Source organism: Trichomycterus rosablanca, chromosome 6 (genome assembly GCF_030014385.1).
Source record: "Trichomycterus rosablanca isolate fTriRos1 chromosome 6, fTriRos1.hap1, whole genome shotgun sequence".
Lineage (NCBI taxonomy): Eukaryota > Metazoa > Chordata > Actinopteri > Siluriformes > Trichomycteridae > Trichomycterus > Trichomycterus rosablanca.
In genome coordinates, this window is record NC_085993.1 from 43,079,688 (window position 1) to 43,102,826 (window position 23,139).

The 23,139-nt window shown below is 37.7% G+C and overlaps 1 protein-coding gene across 2 annotated transcripts; it reads right to left on the reverse strand.

Annotated features, from left to right (window-relative positions):
- Nucleotides 1-5: 5 nt before the first annotated feature.
- LOC134317180 (FYVE, RhoGEF and PH domain-containing protein 5-like) lies at nt 6-21,845 on the reverse strand. Of its 2 annotated transcripts, none has more exons than XM_062997924.1 (21): nt 21,703-21,845; nt 17,588-19,958; nt 16,273-16,378; nt 16,128-16,186; nt 15,695-15,725; nt 14,744-14,850; nt 14,537-14,657; nt 13,675-13,750; nt 13,338-13,388; nt 11,667-11,725; nt 11,093-11,164; nt 10,951-11,019; nt 7,910-7,993; nt 7,734-7,813; nt 7,090-7,183; nt 5,123-5,257; nt 4,943-5,045; nt 4,738-4,853; nt 2,698-2,820; nt 2,148-2,290; nt 6-2,031 (listed from the first exon to the last, which is right to left on the reverse strand). In XM_062997924.1, exons 1-21 carry the CDS (start codon nt 21,710-21,712, stop codon nt 1,995-1,997), a joined length of 4,047 nt encoding a protein of 1,348 aa, XP_062853994.1. In that variant the 5' UTR covers nt 21,713-21,845; the 3' UTR covers nt 6-1,994. The 2 variants fall into 2 exon arrangements, with proteins under 2 accessions (XP_062853994.1, XP_062853993.1); XM_062997923.1 differs by having other exon boundaries at nt 13,675-13,753.
- Nucleotides 21,846-23,139: the final 1,294 nt, after the last annotated feature.

The window sequence follows — 23,139 nt, forward strand, 5'->3', positions numbered from 1 at the left end:
GTTTGTTTGTTTGTTTATTAGGATTTTAACATCATGTTTTACACTTTGGTTACATTCATGACAGGAACGGTACTCGTTACACAAGGTTCATCAGTTCACAAGTTTATATCAAACACTGTCATGGACAATTTAGTGTCTCCAATTCACCTCATTTGCATGTCTTTGGACTGTGGGAGGAAACCGGAGCACCCGGAGGAAACCCACACGGACACGGGGAGAACATGCAAACTCCACACAGAAAGGACCCGGACCGGCCCATCTGGGGATCAAACCCAGGACCTTCTTGCTGTGAGGCGACAGTGCTACCCACTTAGCCACCGTGCCGCCCACATATTTTGGGTGATAAGGACAGGCTTACAATCAGAGTTGCAGTTTATTCTTATAAAGTTGAGATTAGAACCTGGTGAAGACCAGTGAATTTTTTTTCACACCTAACTAGGCAAAACCCACTCACTCACTCACTCACTTACCCGCTTATCCAATCAGGGTTGCGGGAGTGGGGGTTGCTAAAGCCAATCCCAGCTTTTCAATGGGCGCAAGGCACACAGTAACACCCTGGACAAGGCAAAACCATTTTTATATATCACAAAATTGCTTATAACTCTTTAAATTATTGCTGGATAAATTTATTGTTTTGTACTGTAGTAATATTAGATTAAGCATCATTGAAATTAAGAGCCAAGCCCAAACCATAAAAATGCCCTGATTATTAAATGTTCTTCTAATCCATCAAATTGCTAGATGGTTAACTGTGATTTATCACTCTAGGGACACGTACAATGGTTGTAGGTATCAGATACACTCGTTTAAGTATGTCAAAAAATCTCCTAGGATTTTTACACTCAACATTATCCAACAGGGTCGTTTGTTCAATACAGTTCGGCATGTAATAATGTCTTGCTAATAAACAAATATTATATAACAGGTCAATCAAATCGTTTCTCAAAAAATGTCACAAGGAGTTGAAATGAAAAATGGCCAACTAAGGCAGATGACATGAACCTTTATGGGTTTTTTTTTTTATTACAACTGCTCCAGTATTTTAACCTACAGCATCATCTGTTTCTTTTGGGAACTGCACCTCCTTTGACCCAATGTAAGTTGTATCAATGTCTTATTTCATTCCAGGGCATTTGTATGCCTGTAGATGATCATACAGCACCCAAATAAACCAAACCACAGCCTGCTCTCACTACTAGTCTCAGTCTCTGTTAACAATAAATGTAGCTGAAATAGTCAATCCCACTAATGCTTTTGGCCATGGAGTGTAAAGGTTTTATTGGACAAAAACACAATGAGGCCTCTGACTATACATGAAATAGTGGTCCATGGGTGAAGCCTTGGGGCTCGAGTTGAATCCTCACTTTTGGTCACTGTTTGTAAGCAGTTTGGCAAAGTCTCTTCACGTCTTTATAGAGATATTTATAAAGGTATTTAGTACCCACCTTCCCAAAACATGCTGAACTGAAATTTTGTGTATTTATGGATGTCCTGTGATGGTAAGCTTTCTTCCCAGGGTGTATCCCTGCCTGGTTCTTTAGATTTAATTTAAATATCTTTTAAAGAACAACACAAAACACCCATTTGCAAAGGAATTCTGCAATAAAATACAACACTGAATATTTCATTCATAAATATGAGCAAAAAGACAATACAAAAACATACAAACAATTCTCTGTTCCTGCAACCCATGTACAAGAGACAAAAAAACAGTACTTTTCTGTACATGACCCTGGTTTTCATTTTAACTGACTAAATAGGGGGAAAATAAAACTACATTTCATATATTTTAATAATGCTTTTCAAAAATGACAGCAAAACATTACTCTGCTTTGTGCTTCTTTAACCTGCTTCAACTACAGATTACATGATTTACAAAAAAATTAAAATCATATCAAATTTATTGACGATTGGCAACTGTATCACAGTGGAAACAAGCTACAATCTTAGTTGAGTTCAAATGCAGTCAGAAGATGTTTTAAACACGGCAGCAGCTAAAGAACAGTGGCCTCTTCCATGGCGCTCACCCACCTTCAAAACAAAAAAATTCACATTAAAAAACAAGAAAATAAATGTGTGTGATCTACACAATCAACAGTGGCTGTGGAAAAACATTGTGGAATGTACAATGTGTAAGCATGTTTTACCTCTGTGCAGTATGTGTGTCCTGAGCTCTGAATGTGTAGAAGAGAGTAGAATCATGGTAGAGCTGAAACACGCTGCTTTCTCCTTCACTCTCTGACCTCACCGTGAACCCCATCAGAGGAAGAGATTCACATGCAAGCCTCTCCTTATGAAACCACAAAGGTAAAGAGAAAAGTAAAGATGCCAGAAATACACATGATTCTTTATCTAAGTAAAAGTACAAATACATGCAAATACAAAAATACATGCATAATAAAAACTGTTTTAAAACATGGGTAATGGTTTGATTTGATAGAGTAGTCAATTTGTCTTCCGCTGCTGGGGGATCCCTGATTGCAGTCGAGGTGGGTATATTGATGCTCACGCCTCCTCTGACCCGTGCACAGCCCTTATGCCTAGTTCACACTACATGATACACAGATCCCTGCTCTGTTTATAGAGTTTATGGCTGGAACTGAATCCACTGTGATTTTCACCATAATAAAGCGGTGAGTGAAAATGAATGAATGAAAGTCTAAATACATGAAAACTGTACTTAAGCTTGTGTGTTACCTCAGGCTGTGGGTATGTATAAAGCACTTTATCCTTAAGAAGAAACCACAGACTCTTCCAGCTCCGCTTACTGTTTCGACTCCTTTGCAGAGTCCCACTCATATCACCCTCAGACCCGGTAACCTGTACAATCACACACAGCAGGTCTTTAAAAAAAGCACATCATACCACCTACACTTATATAACACCATTATACCACCAGTTGAAGCAAAAAGAACCTTACACACGTTTCCCTTTACCTCAAAAGTAAACAGAAATGTGTGGTATGCAGTTTGAAGCCCTATTCACATAAGCAATGTTTTAGAAAAAGGTTCAGTGCAGATTCAATATAGAATTTACACTGATTAGGCATAACATTAAAACCACCTCCTTGTTTCTATACTCACTGTCCATGTTATCAGCTCCACATACCATATAGAAGCACTTTGTCGTTCTACAATTACTGACTGTAGTCCATTTGTTTCTCTACATACCTTTTTAGCTTGCTTTTACCCTGTTCTTCAATGGTCAGGACCCCCACAGGACCACCACAGAGCAGGTATTATTTAGGTGGTGGATCATTCTCAGCACTGCAGTGACACTGACATGGTGGTGGTGTGTTAGTGTGTGTTGTGCTGATATGAGTGGATAAAACACAGCAGTGCTGATGGAGTTTTTAAACACCTCACTGTCACTGCTGGACTGAAAATAGTCCACCAACCAAAAATATCCAGCCAACAGCACCCCATGGGCAGCGTCCTGTGACCACTGATGAAGGTCTAGAAGATGACCAACTCAAACAGCAGCAATAGATCTACAAGGTGAACCAACTAGGTAGGAGTGTCTAATAGAGTGGACAGTGAGTGGACACGGTATTTAAAAACTCCAGCAGCGCTGCTGTGTCTGATCCACTCATACCAGCACAACACACACTAACACACCACCACCATGTCATTGTCAATGCAGTGCTGAGAATTATGCACCACCCAAATAATACCTGCTCTGTGGTGGTCCTGTGGGGGACTTAACCATTGAAGAACAGGGTGAAAGCAGACTAAAAAGGCATGTAGAGAAATAGCTGTCATTACAGTCAGTAATTGTAGAACTATAAAGTGCTTCTATATGGTAAGTGGAGCTGATAAAATGGACAGTGAGTGTAGAAACCAGGAGGTGGTTTTAATGTTATAACTGATCGGTGTATATCAGTATGTGAACACCTGGTCATGAGCTTGCTTATATACATATTGATGGCATTAAGCAGATTCTTTTAGCCTAAGCTACTTACAATAATGACTGATTACAATTTAAGCATTTAAGGGTCCCAACAGAGTCCCAAAGAACCTTAACCACTGAGCGAGCACTGAGCGACCACTGTTCCTTGCTGAACATAAAGTTTTATTCAAGTTTTATCCAAAGCAACTTACATTTGTGACCAAATACAATCCAAGCAATAAACACAACAGTGGACACCTGGTGGAAATGCTGCTTAAACCAGCAACCTTCTGATTACACCTCCAGTACATTAACAGTTGAGCCACCACCACCAAAAGTGTGTAAGCCACTACACTAGAAACTAGTACTTCAGTTTTTTTGAGTGTATATTGGTGATTATAAAGGTATAGATTCTAATTGATCATACATCTTACAGCTTTTTTGTTTTGGCTAATCATTTCATTCACCGCTTTATTCCATTCAGGGTTGAGGTTGGTGCCAAATCACTGGGCAAAAGGTAGGAAACACCCCACCATTGCCAGACACACTTAAACACACACACATGGCAATTATGCATCTCCAGTTAACCTGACAGCATGTCTTTAGACTGTGGGAAGAAACCCACACAGACATGGGAAGAACATTCAAACTCCACACAGAAAGGACCAGGACCTTCTAGCTGTGAGGTGACAGTGCTACCCACTGCGCCACCCACCATGCTGCCCTAATAAATTCATGCACACATTAAATGACACATCCAATTCATACACACATCAGGAGTAAAGTTAAAAATGATACATTTGATGAAGTGAGATGAACAGAATTATAGACTGGTTTGCAAATGGTTACCTGGCTGAATGATGCATGACCTCTGCGACTCTTCCACAGACTGGTTGGGTGAATGTTTTGAAAAACTGTGGACAGCGGCCGACTGCTGCTTTCTATTAGCATGCTGACATCTCCTTCTAAATAAGTACATACACACTTAAGATACTGTTTCATTATGTTCTACTACAGTATAATACATATAATAACTGAACACGTATGAACGTACCATTTTTGCACAGCTCACTGTAGCATTTATCACACACTTTAGCTTTTCGGTTCTTCATGTATTTCAGTGGGACTTTGTTTCTGCAGCAGTCTCTGCACACCACCTGTGACCAGTACAATGTAAACATGCAGGTCCCTCTTTTACATACAGACTTTAAATTTGTGTGTAAAGTTTCTTTACCTTTCCACAGGCATGGCAGTGATGCCTTCGGTGTGTGAGGCTGAACTGGACAGGGCAGTTCATACATACTGCTACTTGGGAAACGGAGACCAGAGGTGGAGCATTCTCTCCAAGGCATGCCACAGACTTGTCAACCTAAAAGAAGTATTAAGAACTAGTATTAGTCTGGGATACAGGGTTCAGCTGCCTATTTAAAACCTAGTAATGTCACTATTTACAGAACTCGCATTTGCTACACTATTTCTATGCAAAGTTGGCTTGTTCAACTGCACCAAAGCCATAGATAATAAAGAAAAATATCATACTCGCCAACACTCTCACTCACTCACTATCTTAACCGCTTATCCAATTAGTTGCGGGTTGTGAGTTTCGGGGGGCGGGGGGGTTTTGTGCTGGAGCCTATCCCAGCTTTTCAATGGGCACATGGCACACAGTAACACCCTGGACGAGGTGCCAGTCCATTGCAGGGCAGACACACATACATACACACACACACACACACACATTCACATATAGGGCAATTAAGTGTCTCCAGTTAACCTGACTGCATGTCTTTGGACTGTGGGTGGAAACCGGAGCTCCCGGAGGAAACCCACACAGTCACGGGAAGAACATGCAAACACCACACAGAAAGGACCCGGACCGCCCCGCCTGGGGATCGAACCCAGGACCTTCTTGCTGTGAGGCGACAATGCTACCCACCGAGCCACCGTGCTGCCCTACTTGCCAACAGATACTGCTAATATTAATACGACTAATGCAGATAATGAATGACAAATACATTTTAATGAAATTTTTAACTCTCATTACCAAGTATGCAAATAGCTTTAAAGGTGGTTGTATAGTGATGCTTTTACAAAATAGTAAGTATGTATTAGATACTTCTGTACTGTAAGTATTAGATACTTCCAATTGACTACATTCTTACAGTACTTGTCAAAGGGGCGGCACGGTGGCTAAGTAGGTAGCACTGTCGCCTCACAGCAAGAAGGCCCTGGGTTCAATCCCCAGGTGGGGCAGTCCGGGTCCTTTCTGTGTGGAGTTTGCATGTTCTCCCCGTGTCTGCGTGGGTTTCCTCCGGGAGATCCAAAATTGTCCATGACTGTGTTTGATATAACCTTGTGAACTGATGAACCTTGTGTAATGAGTAACTACCGTTCCTGTCATGAATGTAACCAAAAAAGTGTAAAACATGACGTCAAAATCCTAATAAACAAACAAACTTGTCAAAGATAGTGTTCTTTTTTTCTTTTTATCTGGAATTATAACACATGTACAAATACAGTTAGTAAGTGGATCTCACCTTCCCACACACTATGCACAAGCCCACACAATGCTAGCATCACAGTGTCAGTGCCCAAAAGATGTGTATTTTTAGCAGATCATTGATGGTGTTTCATAAAAGCATTTATTTTGGTTAGATGTTTGTTAGATGTTTGGTCGAGACATCGAACCAAAGAATATACATTTTTTACATTAATTTGTATGAATGTTGCATTAAGCCTGGTACTAATCATAGTTCCAGTTACAAATACAAGTAATCCACAAAGTTTGTGTGTTAACAGGAGGTGTGATTAAAAAAAACTTTTAGCCCACAAGTAAGAGCTGCTAATTGGCAAAAAGTTGGCCATGTAAGCTGCTAAATAATAAGTACCTTTTTTTCTTTTGCAACCATCTGTTCTGTTACCCAGGGGAATGATGTTTTTATAATACAAAAATATAAAAAACTGTATTCCTACCCAGTATTTTAGTAATTTGTTATCCCATATTGCATTAAATGTTTGTGATTAATTTAAACTAAAACAATCATGTAGTTAATTATTCAATAAATATGTCCTACACTTAGCACCTGAAAGCACTGATAATAATCAGGTATTCTGTATTATGATCTCCAGTGTAATGACAAACCAAACCAATTATATCCATCTACAGTATATCAAACTTACAATTTTTAGAGAGCTCTTTACCTCATAACCTCCAGCGGGTACTGCCAGAACTGAGCCAAGGTCAGCTATTGTCCGATTTAGTGTGACAAACCAATCATCTCTTTCAATACAGGAGCTGCAAGCAGAAATATGTACATTAACCTTTATTCATTAATAAAAAATACACTTACCCACAAAAATGCCAATAAATGACAGAAAGGGAGTCTATAAATAGCTACAGTGAGGACACACTTTGTAGACGTCAACAGTATGGGCCAGCAGCAATGGTCTATGGATAAATGTGTGGGGATTCTTCCACCTCCTCGGCCCAAAGACGTCATTAGACCGAATTTATTAAGCCATGATGTAACCCATCAATATAAAAAATCTGATTTAATGACCCCATAACACAGCCTCTACTGGGATTGGCTGCATGGTTTTATACACAATTACTGTTACGGTACATTAAATAAGATATCTTAGATTTTTTTTATTATATTACATTCAGCAAATTTTAAAAGATTATTTATTTGCTGTACATTAGTCTAATTTATTTTAATTCAGAAAATCAACACCACATACAATTTCAGCCCCAGACGTTGAGGGGAATTTTACCAAATTAAAAAAATAATAATAATAGTAATAACAATAATTTTACTGGTAGACAGAGACAGAGTGTCACACACCTTGCTAACAGAGTGATAGTAATGTCTTTCACCTCAATCTTCAAGCCATTTTGAGTGTTTTCAATCAACAGTTTAGTAACCTAAAAGAGAAATAGTGAGAGAACTTAGAATGCTGTAACTCTTTAAAAAACTACAAACTATTATGCTTCAGAATTAATGAAATGTTTCAACATTACCTCCATCTCTGTAAGTGCTAATGTGTTAATGAGTCTGTATTTGCCGTCTTGTTGGGGGTATGTATACAACAAAATATCACTCATCTAAAATAAAACAAGAACACAGCTATCAGATTAATGTACCTAGTGGCAAGACAAAACAGCACATCAACCCTATAAACACTAATGTAATGGTTTCATGGGTAAGACAGGGTCTGTAATGTACTGCTACGTTTTCACCACAAGAGGGCAACAACAATCTTTACATAACTCTCAATACATAACTCTCCAATTATTACATTTATGTAATTTAAGATTAATTACAACACAATGCTGTTAAGTGTAGGGTGTTAATTAGTGAAGGTGAAGTCACAGTTATAAATATGCTGCTTCTAATACATTATCTATTAACATTTTTTACTTGTACTGATTGTTAAACAGAGATTCCAGTGAAACCCTATAGAAAGGCACAGATGAACATCCTTGAAGTAATAAGCAGAATGTACCTTTAGATAAACTTTTAAATATCACTTGCACATGTTAAACAAATAGAAAAAAGTGCCTCCTAAAAAGTGCAGCAGAGAAGCATCTAGAGATTTGTGACAGGAGGCCCAAGAGAGCATTATTAGCACTATTACAAATTGTAATTGTACCCCTCCTGGGTAGCAAAAGAAAACCTCTACTAACCAGGATAAAACACCTAGATTATCCTTTAAGGATAACATTCTAAGAACAGATAAATCTAAATAAAAATCTTTTTAAACAGCAGTTGTCGTAGTACCTGGCAAAAAGTATATATACAGCATTTTATAATATGAACAACAGCAGTCAAACATGTTGTTGGTTGTGTAACGGTGTGAGGTTGCTTTGCTGTATCAAACCTTTCCAACTTGCTGTTATTTAAATAATTCCACTTAAATAATTCTTCAGAAGAATGTCAGATCATCTGTCCATAACCTTAAGCTACAGTGTAATTAGGTTATGCAGAAAGACAGTGATCCAAAACACAAAAGTTCACATCTGAATTGCTTAACTAAACACACCGCTCATAAAATGTAAGAAAACATTTAATCATCAAAGTATAACACAAAGTTATTTAAACTTCATGGATTTAAATCTGTCCAGTTAGGAAGCATAAGTGATTGTAAATCAATTTGACCTGTTTTGGTGCAAAAGAAAATGACAACACGTGCACTGGAGGGACAACAGCACGACAACTTCCCAAAGAGAATGATTTTGCAAGTGGTAGCCATAAGACATTCACTTTCTCCTCATTACTTTTGGCTGATTCTTCTTTAGTTTTGAGTTTTGCTAGAAACCATAATCATCATTCAGAGTCATTGTGAGATTTTACACTGTTGCAGTGCAGGACTATGCCTGGCCTCATGTGGTCAGAGTGTGTGGGCAGTTCCTGACTGACTGACCCTCATGTTACCCAGACCTGAAACCAATTGTAAACCAATGGGACCTCATGTGTCAGTGCATTTGACACCCTCAAGTAATGCCAGAAGCTCAGTGATGCCCTAATCCAGGCCAGGAAGGAAATCACCCAGGACACCACATGCACATGCAAGCATGTGGTGGTCATACACACTTCTGACTTACATTATGAGTTGCTGTGATGAATTTCTTCCAGATTAGATCAGCCTGTGATTTAAATTTTTTACTTTGATTTTTGTAATTTTGAATCCGGGCCTCAGTGGGTTGATGATTTTAGTTTCCACTGTTATGTCATTTTGCTCTCATTTTCAACTTGAATTTTTTGTTCATTGAAATTTGATGAGTGAATAGTCAAGTCAATTTTATTTGTACAGCGCTTTTTACAATGGACACTGTTTTAAAGCAACTTTACAGACTCAAAGACCAACAGACCAAAAACCCCTGTTGAGCAAGACGAGTGCGACAGTGGCAAGGAAAAACTCCCTTAAAAATACAGGAAGAAACCTTGAGAGGAACCAGACTCATCAGGGACCCCCATCCTCCTGATCCCTGCTTAAAGTGTTCCCTCAATTTTTGAGCCTACCAATCAATGTATTACATTAAAGTAGTTCTACAGAAAAATGGTATACAATTTTTGTGAAAGATAGTGAAAAAATAACAGAATGTGCTTAGTTGTAGTTACTCAAAACTGGTGCAGCTAGTTATATATAACTATAGCAATATAAGTGTTTAATAAATAAATGTAGCACTTTTACAAACCATATTGAAATGTTAACCTTTAAATGTTGACCAAGACTCAAAATGGACCCATTCTTCTAGAGTGGTGTAGTTATGTGCGTTGATGTTTGACTGCTGCCTATCAGCTTTTCTACTGCATTATTATTCAAGTGCATTTAGAGAAAGTCATGTGGGCAAGCTGTAGCCTAGTGGTTAAGGTACTGGACTAGTAATCAGAAAGTCACTGGATCAAGCCCCATCACTGCCAGGTTGCTGCTGGGCCCTTGAGCAAAGCCCTTAACCTTCAGTTTCTCCGACTGCATACTGTAACTGTAAGTGTCTTTGGATAAAGGCGTCTGCTAAATGCCGAAAATGTAAATGTAATATACATACTATATCCTCATACCCATACTGCCAGTGCCCAGCATTTATGATTCACTGCCCATCTCTGCCAATTCACTTTATACCACTGAGACAGTCTGAGTGGGTGTGAGTGTTATAAAAGGGGGACAAGTGTCTGTCTCTGGCTTTCTCACACACAATATACAGAACTGAGGCAAAAACATCCTGCCAGGAAATCCGACGCAAAAAAAAAACAAGGACATCACTGTGTGGGAGTGTGGGAAAAGCAGCAGGACAGACAATAGAGCTGGACAAAAAAAACTTTGTTGACAAATAAGTGTTGTCATTCATCTTAGTGTGTGTTGCCTTGCTTTAAGATGCTGGTGCTGGTTTGATCTAGTTAGTTGTCCAGTTGGTCTCCCAGCCCAACTCGAACCAGCCTGACCAACATTAAAAACCCCACTTAAACCATCAACCATCTGAAACTAGTTTGTCATCCCGGACTGCTTTTTCTAGCAAAGTATTAAAATAAAAAAAGGTCAAAGCAATTTATCATGACATACCAAGAATAGGTGGCGAGGCTGTTTATACTTCCTGCTGACTTTCATCAGCGTCCCCTCCTTCACAAATACCTAGCACACAAAGATTTAACTTAGTAAAATAGATGTGACTGGCTGAGGAGTATAGAAGTTGTGATTTTCTCACCCTTCCAGGCTGTAGCAGGTTTTTCAATCCCTGAACACTGTGCTCAATATGGACCAGACGCAGAAGATCCGCCTGAGACAGAATAAAAACAGATACAGTATATATTCATCATGTTTATAAAGACACACACACACACAGTGTTTAAATATTGCTATATATAAATCTGTTCACAGTGAATAAAAGCTTGTTTTTACTTTCTTAAATCAAGTCTGTAGCCTAGCGGTTAGGGTACTGGACTAGTAATCATGTTCAAGCCCCACTACTGCCAGGTTGCTGCTGGGCCCTTAAGCAAGGCCCTTAACCCTCAATTGCTTAGACTGTATACTGTCACAGTACTGTAGGTCGCTTTGAATAAAAGTGTCTGTTAAAAGCTGATAATGTAAATGTAAGTCATACATTTGTATAAAATTGTATCATCCAAAAATAAATCTGAATATAGGAAGAAATACAGTGATAGTGAAAAAAAAATTAATAAAATGTCAAAAAAAATTAAAAGCATCTTTCAAAGAAGCCCTCATCAACTGAAATGTTTGCTTATGGAGACTCACAGACAGACCAAACATACACAACTCACCTCATTCTTGAGGCTGTTCTTTGTGTAATCAGTAACACCAGAGACCATAAGCTGAGCAGCTAAAACAAAACAGGAGAAAAAAGTAAAGTAGAGGAATTATTACAATTATTTTAGCACTACACACTCACAAACACACACAAGACCTGGCCTGGTGATAAATCAAGCTGTACCAATTCAGATAAATTGAACAAAATGTAGATGTTAGGTCAAAGGTTACATGGAAGTGAAACTGAGATACCCCTGGTCAATCAGTCACACAATGACTAAGAGATAAGAGTCTGAATGGCCTTCATGTGAATTATACTGTACTTGAACATGAGCTAAAATAGCTACAACAGGAACAATAGAGACACAATAGAGTAGCAAACCTAAAAAAGACTTAAAAAGTATTGTGACATTAGAGTTGTAAGGTTCTGTCTGAGTTGTCTTGCAGTATTAGGCTGTAAAGATTTAACATTACAGTGAGCAATACTATACATTTTTAACATTACAGTGGGTAAAACTATATGTTGATGTAAAATACATTTATTGACATTGCTACCTTCAGCTTACAACAAGTTTACATGATCAAAATTGTGACTTAACTAAACATAATTATTACAACAGTGGTATATAGTAAGTATTCTCAGTAGGAAGACAATTCAATTTGTTACATTTTAAAAACCTTTCTTTAAAATTTAATTTTACAAATTGCACTTTTTTGTCCCTTTTTCTCCCAATTTTTAGCACATCCAATTTTAACCCAATTGCGTTACGCTTCCTCTCTACTGGAGCTGACCCCCGCCCCGACTGAGGAGAGCGAGACTGTCAGACGCCCTCTCCGACACGTCTGCAGTAGCCGACTGCATCTTTTCACCTGCACGAGGCGAGTTCATATGCCTATCAGCTTTGTGCACGCTGATCAAGGTGTGGCTGATCAGCATGCACAAAGCTGATGGGCATATGAATTCTTTATTCCTCTACTCTGTGCAGACGCCATAAACTAGCCAGCAGAGGTCGTAATTCGATCAGTTATGAGGTCCCTATCCGGCTCATCCTACCCTATGAACAACAGCCAATCGTTGTTCATGTGGCCACCCAGCCCAGCATGGCAGAGCTGAGATTCAATACAATGTATTCAAAATCCCAGCTCTGGTGTGCTAGCGTGTTTTACTGCTGCGCCACCTGAGTGCCACAAATTGCACTTTTAACCAAATTAAGTGGTAAAATTACTACTTTTAAAATGAACAAAATGAATATAAATATTTACACAATTTTAATAGAAATAGTGGAATCACACTGTAGGAAACACCATAAGATTTAATTTAGTTAACCAGACTTATGTATTCTATAATTCATTGTGTTGTTTATTTCTTAATGTTTTATTAAAAGCACAGTTATTTAAAACTTGTTGAAAAATCTCTCTGTTTAAACATGATATGTCTCTGATTCAACCAAATGCATTGATACTTAATGGTAATGGATGTCTATGCTGCATATTAATCCTGAATAATGACACAAACTTACAATACCAAGTTTATTTATGAGTTTGAGGAGAGAACCTTTTTAAACAGTAACACAGCTAGAAGATGCAGTAACCCTGAGTAGTTAAGTGGCCAACCCCCCCCCCCCCCCCCCCCCCCAAAAAAAAAAATCCATAATGAATCTTAAAGATATGTGCATGTTGCTTACCTTTTGTATCCTCTAACTCTTTGGAGTTTTGTGAAAGATTTTTCATGTAATCTGTGAGAATATATGTAGAGGTGTTACAGATACATGTTTTAGATATTACACCATACAAAGTATATACCAAAATGTGCCTCAAAACATTGTAGCACTATTGTTTTGTGGTGAACAATAGTTTAGTTCATAAGAAAGATGGCATGAATTAAATCAGAACACTGGAAGAGGATATAAATGGGATACAAGGATGTTTTGCTGGTGTTTAGTTTGGTTCTAACTGGTGTGGAATGTGTTTAATGGCTAACACACATTTAAACAAACATAACCGCTGGGTTTAATATGTTACCTGTTAGCAGCATATGATACTGTAGAACTCTCACTATCACTTGTAGTAACTGCTGTTTCAGAGTGGTGATGTCCAGCTGCTAAGAGATACACAATTATATGTAATGTAAATCAGTGCAAGGCATATAAAAATGCAGCTAAAAACAAATAAATTATACGGTATGTACATATGTTAGCTTTTGTTAAGAGATTGTTTGAGATTGAAGTCAAAGGTTTGCATACATCTGTATGTATTTTATGGCAGTCTTGGGGTTAAAATTATTTTTGCTATATGATTAAAACAAATTTTTTTATGTAAAAAAATAAAGGTTTGCTTTCTTTTAAAAGTTTATTGTGAATTAACTGACAATCTGCAGGATTAACAATATGCATATAAACCAACTGTGTGATTAACTGTGGCATGGCCTTAATTCCACAATTATTATAATTAACATATCTCTCTGCTCATATAAACAGGGCTGTTTTTAGATCCTTATTTTTTCCATTTGGATACACTGGCCCTTACGGTCATTTGCTGGAGTTCCAGAGACATGAAACCATTTCCATTATTTACTGCTATATTTTAATACAGTTTTTCTCATCTCTTTCTACATTTCCAGGACCTATGTTAGTTAGTGTTACTTACTCTACTAGCTACAGCACCACGCCATCATATAGGTTAAAAAAAAAAAAAAAAAAAAAAAATTAAAAGCACTCACCTGTATTACAATTTAACTTCTGGTCAAGCATATTACATCAGCACATTAAGGAAGCAACAATTTCACCTCAGTTATTATTATATACACATACTAATATATCCATCACTTGGAAATCAGGGTTTCTTAGTGTCTGATTAAAGGCAGAAAAAAATTAAGACATCTTACTGTGTCCTCCATCTGCTCCATAGTCTTTATTTTTTGGTCGTAATCACTGATGTAGGAAGAGAAAACTGAAAACTCAGCTTTTTTGCTCAGGAAAATGTCAGCAATTCCTTCCTTCTGATGCCTAGAACAAGAATATCAGTAGAGTGATTCTTAAAGAAGGATTTTTCAAATGTGATTGATACAAAATACATAAATTTTGTGTTCTACCACTCTTTGATGCAACTTTCCAGTTGAGCCTGGAGGTCCAGGTGGAGTGTGTAAATTGCAGGTATATTATTCCAAAGTTTCTTTAGCTGCTTGTCTGCATCTATAGTCTAAACATTAAAACATGGAAGAAAAGAGTAATTCAAACTATAACAAGTATTGACTTTTAAACATTGCAGTCAAAGATCACTGTTTCTTGCTTTAAATTTGGATTAATACATTAAGACATTCAGTTAAAACACTGCATATTCATTAAAAATTACTTTTACAGTCATTTGTTAAGGATGAGGTTAATTGTACATATTTGACTTTTGCTAAGGTATCCAAAACAACATCCCTTTAAGATGCTTAAAACTGTCATAAAAATCTAATTTAGAGTAATAATTAAATGTATAGCTTAAAGTTAAACATTGCTACTAGGTTTGGATGACTTGACTATTAGAAATCTCACCAACTAAAGGCAATAACTAGTTGGGGACAGTGGTAGCCTAGTGGTAGCCAACTTCTAGATGGGGACGTAGCCTAGTGGGCAGGGCTTTGGGCCATCAACTGAAAGGTTGAGAGTTCGAATCCTGGCTCTGCCATGCAGCCACTGTTGGGCCCTTGAGCAAGGCCCTTAACCCTCTCTGCTCCAGAGGCGTCGTACAATGGCTGACCCTGCGCTCTGACCCCAGCTTCCAAACAAGCTGGGATATGCAAAGAAAGAATTTAATTGTACTGTACACGTGTATATGTATATATGACAAATAAAGGCATTCTATTCTATTCTAGTTTCGCTAACTGTTTTCATGACAAGCTTCTTCTTAGCTGGAAACAGCTATTTTTCTTTTTTAGGCAGGGACAAAGTTATAAAGTTAACTTTTAACGACCTACATAACAATGGGTTTTAAAATAATACTACTTACTGTATATAGTGCTTCATTAAAAATCATGAAACATTCACATGGTACATACCTCATTTAGAAGCTTTAAAGTCTTTACATGCCTTGGAGATAAAATGTGTGGAAAGAGAGAAAATACTTAATTTAAAAATCAGAGAATGTACCACTAGACATATTTTAAATTATATGACGTGTATATTACTTATTTACAAACCCCATTTTCAGAAAAGTTGGGAAATTTTGTAAAATGCACTAAAAAGAGGAATTTAATGCTCTTAACTCCTTTCAAATGTTTTCACTGATCAACATTTCAGTTTATTAACTAACTAAAAACTATTCAAATGATGCCTGCAATACACTCCAATTAAGTTGGGACAGAAGCAAAATAAGCATGAAAATATTCTGAGCTTTGTCTTTCATTCAAAACAGATAAGCAGACAAGACTGTAATATATTTTTTAAATGGCCAAAATAATGACACAATTACAAGCTTTATAAAATACTTACTGAGTTTCGCTGTCCAGCAGCTCTTTCACAGTGTAAAATGTTCTAGAACAATTGACAGTCTGAAAATAAAAAGCAAACTGCAAAACATACAGAAAGACACATGTACGTACATACTGTATATACTCATATAGTCACCCATACTTACCAGTCCTTTGGTTGCATTTTTCTCTCTCTCTTTAGTATTTACTACACCAAGTGATACACTTACAGTTCCATCTGATCTTATTAGAGGAGAGCAGGTAGTGTAAGCACTGTAAAATACAGAGTACACAGTCTGAATAATACACACACATACACACAAGTGCTTGTTTCACAATATCAGACCTGTTTTTTATTTTTTATTATTTTTTATTATTGTAATATATTAATGTACAAACCACACTGGGGCAGCAGAAAAGTTGGGACATTTTGTAAAATGCAATAAAAACTAAAATCTGTGATTTATTCATTCTCCTGAACATTTATCTGACTGACAAATGTAGAAAAAAGATTTCCATGATTTATACTGACCAACTTAATTGTATTTTGTAAATATAAACACATTTAAAATCTGATGCCTGTGACACACAGAAATTTATGGATTGGGCAAAATAAGAGTAAAAGGTTTATAGAATATTAAGGTTTCACAGTTTGGAACAATCCACAATAGGCTGGTGAACTCTTATTATTATTATTTTGTTTATGTATTTTTCTCCCATTTTTTCTCCCTTTTAGTGCATCCAATTGTCCAATTGTCCGATTATCCAATTGTTCATGAGAAAAATTGAAAGAAAACATTTCTCAACATATAAATTCACTTTGTAACCTATGTAACACTACAACAAAATTCAAGGAATCCAGAGAAATCTCAGTCCTTGTGGGGCAATGTGCTTGACATTTGAGCCCTAAAAATGCATTGCATGAGAAACCATCATGCTAATATGATAAATCTACATGGGCTCAGGAATACTTTTTCTTCCAATCTAGTTGTATCAAATTACCCTGGTTATATTTCTCCTCCACTACTATAGACTCCCATCCTGGTTGAGAAGGGCTATACCTAACACACGCCTCCTCCGACACGTGTGTAGTAGCCAACCTCTTTTTTTCACCTGCACAATGTAGGTTTACACAGGGATCAGTATTGAGTCTGGAGAGTCATACACTGATCTTTATTATCCCTTGTCTCTGTTTAGGCATCACCGACCAGTCAGCAGAGGCCAAAATTGCAGCAGTGATGAGAAATCCCTTTGTCTGACAAAAGTCTTGAGACCTAAAATGTTTTGGTTCAGTGGGAGCTTAGTGATTAAGATGCTAGACTACTGGTTTAAGCCCCACCACCAACAAGGTGCCACTGTTGGGCCACTGAGCAAGGTCCTTAACCCTCAATTGCTTGCATTGTATTCAGTCACAATTGCTTAATACCATACATGCAAAGTAATGTATTTTTTATGTTTGTAAAAACATAGATGGAAAAGTACCTTTCAGTCTCTTGCTCAGCTGACAAGCTTTTACTCTGAAAACCTGGTAGACTGCTCATATCCACATAACCATCAATGTCATTAGCTGAACTTAGATTTCTCAGGTTCGGACTGGAAGGTGTTAAGAGGCGAACCTGAATATTTTCATAGTGTGGACTTGTGTTTAAAACATTCTCATAGACAGACGAGTCCACATTTGGGGAGGAAAAAGAGCGAGGTTTAGACAGCGTGAGGGGTTGTACTAGTATAGAGTGGACCAAGTCATCTGGCTCCAATCCTAACATGCCCCAGGAGTTTGGAGTAGCAGACAGAACATTGTTATGGACACTTTGTCTCAGTAAAGTCTTTGGGAGATGTACAGAAGATGGAGATGAAGGTAAAGAGTAATCATGTGCCCTGTGTAGCTCAGGACTTCCTGCACATTGCCTGATTAAATGTAACTTCTTGCAAGACCCTTGTGGACTTGATTCTGAGGATGATCTGGATGTGCGACTATCTGACCTTTTCTCAGTTTTTCTCAGGAACCGTAATGGCAAAAAGTAACGCTTAAAGCCAAAGTCAGGTTTCCTACTGCAGGCGGTCACCTCATTTGGCAAAGCAGGTGTACTCTTCCTAATTGGTCGCTTTGTGATAGAAGACAGCTCAAAAGGAGGTGGTATGTCCATGACAGGGGGGCCAGGAATACCTGAAGAGAGACATCCTAATGAGCCGCTCAGAGCAGGCAAGCTATCTCCAAGGAAATGATTGTGTTTATAATGGGACTGTGGGTGTAGCATTAAACGATGCTTTCTGGATACTGAGGTGCAAAATGGGTCCAGCCTGTTAGTGGGTGCTTCCATAGATATGGAACGAGTCATTAAATATTTATTAGACTGCAAGAAGTCTTTGATTTGAAATTGTGGCTCTTCATACACATGCTCTTCTGTGAGAGGCTCTGGCTTCTCTGTTGACAATATTGATGGGCTGCCTTGAACTTCTAATCTGTCTTCCTTTTGTCCATTACAGTGGTCCTCTTGCATCTGCAGGGATGTTACTTCTTCAGATTTTAAAGCAGTCGCTGAAGAGGCACATTGTAAATCAGGCTCAAATGTTGGTAAGTCAGCTGATCTGGAGTGGGGTGACACAGCTTGTTGAGTTTCTGGCCTATCCTGATTAGTCCTGGTCTCAGTTTTGTCCAGTTTGTCAAAGGTTGTCTCAGACTCAGAGGAGCACAATGAGGAGTTGGAGTACGACGTGTTGTGAGAAATCTCAGAGAGACTTTCTGCTTCTTTTTCAGACTTATCTAAATGCACAGAATCCTGAGAATTTTCAAATATTTGAGAATTGGTATCCATATGATTAGTTTGACTTTGTTCCTCTGCCTTTTCACCATCATCTTCCTCAAAGGTAGACAACGACTCACTTGAGCTCTTTAAGCAGTTTTTAACAGACAGTGTCATTGCTCCTTCATGGTCTTCAACCTCTTCAGTGTCTGAGATCCATGATGGTTCAATGTTCTCAAAGAGATCGCAGTCTGAGAATCCTTCAACATCTGCTAATGCCTCGCCCGCATCACAGATGTCCGGGAACAAGGTGGCCACATCAGTTCTGCCTGGGCTCAAATCATCTGTACTGATTCCGTTTGTGTAAATATGATTGGGATAAAATTCATTTGAAAACATTTCACCAGAGAACATGTTGTGAGAAGACTTTACAGGTACCCTGGTTTTCTTTAGGTTTATTTCATCTTTATGCCTTATTTGTTCATAACGACTGTATGTAGTTGACTTCATAGCAAAGTGACAATCAACTGGTTTGATAATCGATCCCATTTTTCCACCCACTTCTGTTTTCTGGCCTTCCTTCCTTTTTGTTTGTAGACGTCCTGCTACTCCAGACATTTCCTTATTGTTCTCATTGTAGAAGCCAGAAAGAGGATCCAACGAGCCATCCCCTTCATAGTCAGTTTTGTCCTTGTGTCCTAAACCCACCTGCCAATCTATCTCACTCCCATGTGCCAGCTCCTCACCATAACCCAATATGTTGTAGTGTTCTTCCTTATCTGATTGCTTAAACACTTTATATATAGCACCTTTCTGTGCTTGTGGCTCAGTGCTTTGCTTAAACTTCTCTCTCCGCCTTGATTCCTCCCCTTGTATGAGTAAGTCCTTCTTATAGGTTTTCTCATTTAAATTATGAGGTCTTAAGGTGTGGCTAGTCGGTCTCTTCAAGTAAGTACTGTGAAACTCTGTAGATCCGGACTTGGGGGAAATGGATGAATTACATCTCTGGTGATGGCAACACTTTTCAGGCCCTGGATGTTCAGACTGCCCTTTAGGATGACATCGAGCTTGAGTCTTGGATCTGGCATTCCTGTAATGCTCCTGTAATTCTAAAACACACAAAACAATTATAAGAAGCAATGCTTAGTTCAGAAATACACTGTTATGTACTGTTACTTACTGACATTAGAAATTAATGTCTATATAGAGTAAATATTTCACACAGGTTTCACACAGAAAAACCAAGTTGCAAAAATGATCAGTTTCTGTAGTTTTTAGATTGTATATTTCACACATAATGGATTTAAAGAGAATGGTGAACAGTCAGACTGGCTTGATCCAAAAGGAAGTCTACTGTAACCCACCACTCTTTAAAACAATGGTCAGCAGAAAAGCAACTTTCAGTGCACAAAGTGTAAAATGCAAAGCAAAATGGCCACAACGGCAGAAGACCACATCAGGTTCCACTCCTGGCAGCCAGGAAAAAGAATCTCAGGCTACAGTGGGCACAGCCCTACTGAAAATGTTAAAGATTGGAAAAACTTTGCCAGGTCTGATGAAATTTAATTTCTGCTGCACAATGGAGATGGTAGGGTGAGAATTTTAAGTAACTGGTATATTGTTACAGCATGAATTCCATGGACTTATTCTGTCTTATGTCAACAGTTCAGGCTGGTGGTGGAGTAATGGAGTGGGGAATTTCTTTGTTAGCTAACAGTGACCCTTAAATCAATCAAGGATTGTTCGAGTATTATTGTGCATAATGTGTACTTCTTATAATGGGTACTTTCAACCTGATCATGCACTATATACAAAGCAAAAGTCATTTTTAAATGGCAATTTAAACATGGCAATAAGGTTAATGTACTTCAATGGACTGAACAGTCATCAGATCTGACTGAAATGTGGTCAACCGTTTTGATGGCATACAACAGAGGATTTACAGCATTAAAGAGCATTTGACAAATCTGCTGCTTATGTGATGCATTCATTTGCAAGGAATGTTTGCCAAACCTTGTGAATCAAAACCACATAATAATTAACATAATAATCTTGAGAGCCAAGATTGTCAATATGTGTTAGTATGGTGTTACTAAATAAATAATCAGTAAGTGTATAGAAATGTTTGTTTTCCAAATGCAAATCAAGACGGCTCTGTATTTTCTTTTAGATTTTTTATGACTAAGTTTCATGTGCTTTAATAAATTTAGATGTGGTCTGAGTGGCCTGGTGTCCATTTTAATAGTATATTATTGACACAAGATCTCATACAGTGTGCCACACTGATGGTCTGAATCTTCTTAATCAACCTTCATTTTTTATTTTCTAATAATTACATAGAAAGTTCAACACTTTTTAATTGTGGGTCTCATAGATTATTTAAAATGTTGCAAATTTCTCACAATTCTTAAACTTATTTCAAAAATCTTCTAAAAGTATTCTAGCTTTTCTCCACATATTATTTAGTTTTCCCTTTTTACTGTCACCCTAAGCTTGTTAATTATTGACTTGGACCTGGAACTCTGCTGCTTTAAAACCATTTTCTATTGGACTGCACTAAGAAATCGGAATTTATTTAAGACCAAACGTATGCACACTAAACTTTATGTTTGGCTTTTTTATCCCTGCCAATTATTTTGAAGTTCTGCTGACAAAAAAAACTGTCACAAGTAAAAATTGTATACTTTGTCATGTATTGCATTCACAATGAGGATTTTTTTATTTAAGTAGCAAAGAGACACTAAATATACACAAAAATAAAAAATACACATTAAAATGTAACCTGATAAATAATTTATGTTCTGTCATGTATCTTCTTGAATGGCATTCACAAGGAAAATACCCAACACTTACCTTCACTCATATTTTCTCATGATCTGTGTGATATTCTACTTCAGAGATGATGCAGTAAATCCATCAACATGATGTGTGGGATGTAAACAGTAATGTGCTTTTAAAAAGGTAAAACCAGACTGTTGTGGATGAAACTGTGTGTGATGAAGTGGTAAAGCTGGAGGGACTAAGCACTGTGTGAGTGCTGTGTTAATGGGAGGGGATTGTCCTGACTCTCCTCGCCCTGAACTTCCTGAGGAAAAGCTGCCAGATAAACAGTAAAAATAGAGCGGGGTAAACCATGACTGCTTTATAACATGCTGTGCCTCAGAAGATAATGTAAGTGTAACTTAAATAGAGTTACAATAATACAATGTATGTATTTAGAGTATTTATACACTTTTAAAGCACTTAATATAGTGTGATGGCAAATAAAATTCCATGACACATTCAGTGCTGAAACAGAACCAGTGAAATCATTCAACTCGAAAAGATTTGTGGGATGACCAGACAGCAAAAGTAACAACAGTGAAAGAGATTTTAATATGTAAAGAACTGTACCCCAATCATTTCTGTTTCTACACCACGAGTCAGAACAATGGTCATATAGAACAAAAATAGAACTGAGACAATAGAATGATTCAGTTTGCTATGTTTGGAGCAAAAATGGTTGCACATTTGATTTTTTAAGCACCATACCCACAGAGTAGGAAGTGTGAATATGAGAGCATCATGATATGGGGCTAGTTGAAGGAAAAATGAAAATAGCAATTTACTGTAGTGTAACAGTGTATGTCTAAAACACAAACACACACACAATAACCTATAAATATTCTGACTCACACATGAACAGACTTGTAGTAGTTAGAACAAAGAGGGGAAAAAACACCCTTGGCAGGACACTCCACCCTTTACAGCCAACAGGAAATGTTCAGTGTGAGCATCATCTGTGTGTGTAAGTGTGTGTATGTTCAGTGTGTTTAACACAGACGCATTATGGTGTGAATGTACACCGTGTGCTGAATATACAGTCCCTGAAGCAATTGTGTTACATCTTTTCATGTTCTATCATGAATCACTAGACAAACTCTGGAAAATAGTCTTGATACTAAATCCATAAAGTAACAATACTTGTTTTTCAACAGTAGCAATAAAACACTGGACTAAATAATGTAAAAGGCACTATTGTGTAACAATATAGTGTTCAGAACTAGAACCACCAACTTTTGGTTCCAAAATTTGGAACCACAACAAAACAGAAATGAGAACAGCAGAACAACATTTTCCAAACTTACCAAATTTCCAGTTTTGGTAAGCCTGTGTCTGACCCTTAGATTCCTGTGGCTTACAGGACTGGAATGCAAATGGTCTTCTGCTGTTGTAACTCATCTGTCTAGAGGTTAATTGTGTTGTGTGCCCCGAGATCCTTTCTGGTGTACATCAGGTCGTAAAAAGTGG

Coding starts and splice junctions, on each gene's coding strand:
- LOC134317180 (XM_062997923.1), bottom strand. Junction 14,851..15,694: donor CTTTAAAGCTTCTAAATGAG/GTATGTACCATG, acceptor TTTAATGTTTAG/ACTATAGATGCAGACAAGCA. Junction 13,754..14,536: donor TGGAGCAGATGGAGGACACA/GTAAGATGTCTT, acceptor TGTATCTCTTAG/CAGCTGGACATCACCACTCT.